The sequence below is a fragment of the Rhodnius prolixus genome, unplaced genomic scaffold (assembly GCF_049639745.1).
Source record: "Rhodnius prolixus isolate KJV_2025 unplaced genomic scaffold, Rpr scaffold_8, whole genome shotgun sequence".
NCBI classification, from domain to species: Eukaryota; Metazoa; Arthropoda; class Insecta; order Hemiptera; family Reduviidae; genus Rhodnius; species Rhodnius prolixus.
In genome coordinates, this window is record NW_027411593.1 from 33738282 (window position 1) to 33743216 (window position 4935).

General features: G+C 30.5%; 1 protein-coding gene across 3 annotated transcripts; it reads left to right on the plus strand.

Moving 5' to 3' along the window:
* Positions 1-26: 26 nt before the first annotated feature.
* On the plus strand, positions 27-4828 carry TORIP (Torsin interacting protein). 3 transcript variants are annotated; one of them, XM_074122521.1, is made up of 5 exons: positions 27-366; positions 443-505; positions 847-906; positions 1885-1968; positions 3885-4828. In XM_074122521.1, the coding sequence occupies exons 1-5, from the start codon at positions 351-353 to the stop codon at positions 4733-4735; spliced, it is 1074 nt and encodes a 357-aa protein (XP_073978622.1). In that variant the 5' UTR covers positions 27-350; the 3' UTR covers positions 4736-4828. The 3 variants fall into 3 exon arrangements, with proteins under 3 accessions (XP_073978622.1, XP_073978623.1, XP_073978624.1); XM_074122522.1 differs by lacking the exon at positions 847-906 and having other exon boundaries at positions 1888-1968; XM_074122523.1 differs by lacking the exons at positions 443-505; positions 847-906 and having other exon boundaries at positions 1888-1968.
* The last annotated feature ends 107 nt before the right edge of the window (positions 4829-4935 follow it).

Below are 4935 nucleotides of genomic sequence, written 5' to 3' on the forward strand. Positions count from 1 at the left end.
AATTTTAATGTAACTATTTTTTTTTTTTTATCCTTTACTACAACGTACGTAAAGGAGAAAATGACAAGGTACTGTTTCCACTCTAATCTAACATTGCAACATAATTGTAACCTTCTTCATGTCGTCGTGTATTTTACAGTTAAAATTGTTAATTCTTAGCATTCTCATTAACCAAAATCTACATTTTTGTTTATTTTACCGAAGAGCATGGTGATGTTACTTTCAGTTACTTAAAAATGAAGAGTGTATGATATTGTAACATAGTTAATTTTCTGCTTAGAAAAGTTAATAGTTATTTGTTAATTTAAAAATTGTGGTTTTTATAATTTCAAGTTTTTAGAGAAAGAAACATGGTAAAACCAGAAGGTAATTATAGTTAGTAATCGATTTGGCTTAGTTATATTTTCTCTTCATATAATAATACTAATTCCGTTACTTCCAGAATCTAATATAAATGACGATAAGAGATTTACCAGAGAAGGGTCAGTTGATGTGTCTAGCAAATGTAGGTTTTATAGTACTCTTCGATGTATTATGGTGTTTTATTTATAAATGAGTTCAGAAATGCATTTGTTCCAGTATCCAAGAACATTTTGTCCGAAACGAAGTTCTAGAAAAATTAAAATTTAGGAAGAGTAAAATGTTTTCTAAATATCTGTAATTTAAATAACAGCATTTTAGTATGCGCTAATGACGTAGACATCGATGTGCCAAAAAGAAGAAAAAAAAAAGCATTTCAGAACTATCATTTAAAGTTAATTGATCATTTTAATTTTCTATTATTATAAATCGAAAAATTGCCATAAAATATCTTGTAATTTTGGTTAATAAATTAACTAATTTCAGATTCTAAACAAAACCATGAAAATCCAAAATGCATTTCTACCTTCAAGGATACGGATATAACAGATATTGTTTCTCAATATTATTTTGAGTAGGTAGTTTTAATAAGCAGAATATTAAAGATGTAAGGGATCAAAGATTGGAGAATCCATTTTTTTAAGTGTGAGACATCAGAACTACAAAACAAAATGGCAATGCATTCTTTTTTCTTTTTGTGCAACAAATTTCTAGACTAGGAATAAAGTCAGTAGAATTTTCGTCCTCTTTTAGTCATTGCCATTTCATTTAGGCTACAATTTTTTTGAAGTGTAGAAGTATCCAAGCTTATAAAACCTATTGATAAAAATGAATTTTTATCGTTTGTAGAGGTATAGTTCATTCTAAAATACTGATCTGATATTGTTTTATCTTAATTCATACAGTATTATATCTACTGTTTATTATTTTTGTAATTTTGTAATGTCTATTTTTTGAGTGCTAATATTTAAAAAAAAGTTCTAACACTCTGATCAAGAATCTAGTAACTTTTCACATATTGACAATGGTTTAAAGTGCTGTGAAATAAATATGATTCACTGTTCGGGGTTATACTCGTACATACTGTTGCTGTCTGTGCTACACCTGCATATGCAAGGATATGAAGAATTTCTCACTCCAAGGTGGTGAACTTCCTGGTTTTCTAGGGAAGTTCTCGGATGAGAAGTGGGAGCTCATGTTAGGGATTGGCAGTTTTGCTAACCAATTCACCCCATTCCTCCCGAAATGTTATCAGGGATAATCGTTTCTTCGTCCCATCCTGAAACGCTCTTTTTCATTATTTATCTTAAAATAATATGATAAATCAAAGATTAAAATAGTTTAAATGGACAGTCAGAATTTCTGGCTGGTGTTTGGCTACGGGTTTGGTTCGACAATCCACTCTTTGTTTTATATTTTTCTTCATTTGTGACAGCGAAAAAAGTAAAAACATTTAACAATTTAAAATTGAACTTAGTAATGAATAAGTTTTTATATTTTATTACAGATTATTTTTGTATTTTCCAGATGATAGAGACCAATGGACGGAAGAATCTAGTTCTGATGAAGTTGAAGAAAGAAGCGATGAGGCAGTCGAAAAAGAAAAAAGTAAGTAACAAATGGAAAATAAAGAACCCAAAAAAATAAGATGTAATACTACTTAAATATACACATGTAATTTTAGCTGATAAGGGAATTGAATAAAAAGAAGGAGTCCGGTAGTGCACACTACACTTAGTCACAGTGAATGTAACAAAATTGATCGAACTTCAAAACAAAATGTTACATTCATTAATTTTTGTCTCTAGTCTCATTCTCGATTATAATGGTTTATAAATATTTTAATCCTTTTACTTCCGAGTTAAAATCAAACAATAAATTAAGATCTCTGTACTCTTTTGACCGCATGCATACCATCTTTAGGCATTTTAAGACAGTTATCTTTTAAACATTTATTTAGTACACAAATTGTTCGGAAGTACTAACATACTTCTCAAATATACCTACTAAAACAGGTGTTCTTGTCATTGTAACAAGTCAAATGTTGCTTTAATTGATTATTAAAATTCCATTGCGATTTGTCTAATTGATCTGACTATCTGCAGAAATCCGTCTTAATCGCAGCAATGTTTCACCTGTACCCTCTTACTAATACGTTAATCAATGAGATCAGCATATTCTGATGTTTTTTCATTAAAACTGTCCAGTAGGACAGTTGAATAAGGGTTTTTAATAAATGAGATTAGGGTTCAACGTGTATATTATTCTCCCTGTGTTGGTAACCTTTTTATTATGTTGAAAACCTATACCCGTCATCCAGTTGGGGTTACAAGTATACTAGTATACTGGTATATGTTACTTCAAATTCGTTGCCTGTTTTAAACTCCGGTCACCGTTACATATTTACAACACCGTCAACAAATTTCTGTTTCATTGAATTTGGTTGACCCCTTCTTATAACATTTTGCATGACTTTCTCATAATGTAAATGATACCTCGTTCATCTTATGCGATCAGAACTTGATCTTATTGTAGACTGGCGACTTGTAACAACCTTGTATACGTCCCTCGCGAAACTTCAGAGCCCCTCGAGCCTACTCGTTAACCCATCTACATCTACATCTTCTCATAACTTATCATATTAAGGCTGTGTATATAGTTTTACTGTTTAAAGTAAGATGTAGAGGTGTTGTCAAAATAATGTATTTGTGAAGAAAATATCCCAAAAACAAGTAGATATTATTAATTTGATTTCTTTTTAGGAGATTTATTAAGGTTTAGGTCGATCAAAATATTTCCAGGAGACAACTTTCCAAATAAAACAATAAAACAACTTTCCTTTGAGTCGCTTCTTTTTCAAATTGCCTTAATAAATTTTTTGTTTCCCATGTGTGATGTTGAGACTCCTTAGAAAAAAAAGTAGAAATAAACAAAGCTTAGGCCTCGAAAGTAGCCTTGCGGTCTGCCTAGAATGTCCTTAAGCTATCTCTCAGGTGGTCCCTCGTAACTTATGCGACTCTCTTGAATAAATTAAACTATTATTCACGAATCGGCCATGCTGCTCTATGAGTAATACACCTTACATCCAGCTCTCTTAACGCAGTTTTGATCATCAGGACTTCTAATCCTTCTAGTTTTGGGTAAATGACTGGTCATCCAATCGTGCTGACTAAACACGATTTAAAAAAAACTTGGATACACCCTGTCTTCCAGTTCTTCATATTTTTTTAGTTATTCATTATTTTCTGATGATTAATTTCTTTGTCACAAAAATGTTTCTTGAAATCAATGCTGGCTCAGTCTTTGATTTAAATACATGCTATTTGTAGATAATTAATACAAATATTAACAAATCTTGCTTTGTTGACTTTTTCCGGAAGTACGGTACACTATCTCAGAACTATCTAGTTCCGCTAGTTTGGAATAACTAATTGAGGGTTTTATAAACTAACCCACAGAATGGATCCTTCTACACTGTTGCGTAAAACTAATTATTATTCATTTTTTTTTCTGTTTTTTTACAGAGGAAGAAAAAGTGAAAACTAAGTTATCTGCCTATCAGGATTTTGAGAAAAATGAACGCGCGACGAGAATAAAAGAAAATTTACTCAATTCCAATTCAATTAATTTAGAAGGAATTAACAAAACCTACATCTACGGTTCTGTTTTAATTGTTGGTATTGCTGTTTTATGCTACCTACTTTATTCTACTTGTAATAATCCTACAAATGTTAAACACATTAATGCAAATATTTCACACGATACTTCGAGAGTTGATCAATTTTCAAATACTATTAAGAAGATAAAAAATGATTTCCCATCACAAAAAGATATTTTGTGGTTATCATTATTTAAAAGAATTAAATATGTGACCGAATCTCATCCTACTAGACCAGCTATAATGATCTTGTTATATAACAGAAATAAAAACGTGGCTGAATGTATTGCTTGGAAGGTTGGTAAAGCTGCTAGGGAATTTTTTAATACACCAGCCGTGATTGAATTAATTGGTGATTCTGACATGAATGAAACAGACAATGAATTGGTAGATCGGTATAGAGAACGGCTTCAAAAAAATGGTGTTATGATTGTCTATAGATTAGATGAGATTCCCGGTTTAGTTGCCCAAAGTTTTCATACATTTTGCGATACACAAAATCCATTAGTGAAACGTGCTGTACTATTGTTTACACTAGATCGCAGCCGTTTGAGAAATGTGGAAATTAATAAACCTACAAGAATAGCCTCGGAAGTATTGAGGTTGTTATGGAATGATACATTAAATGACTTTCAACTTAATTCATTAATTACACGTCTTACTGATTCTGTATTAGAAATTCATTCTGAAAAAGATGACTTTAAATGTGTTAAATAAATTTTATTAACATATTACACAAGTTGTACAGAATAATATAATAAGAATACCTTTGTTGTACAGAGTTTGCCTTTTTTATTCAGCAGATTGAACTTTTTTATTTTTATATATATTTTCATAGAGATGGATTTATCTGTATATATAAATTATTAAAATATTATGAATTAAAATTGTAATTATTTATAAAAATGGGTAAATGG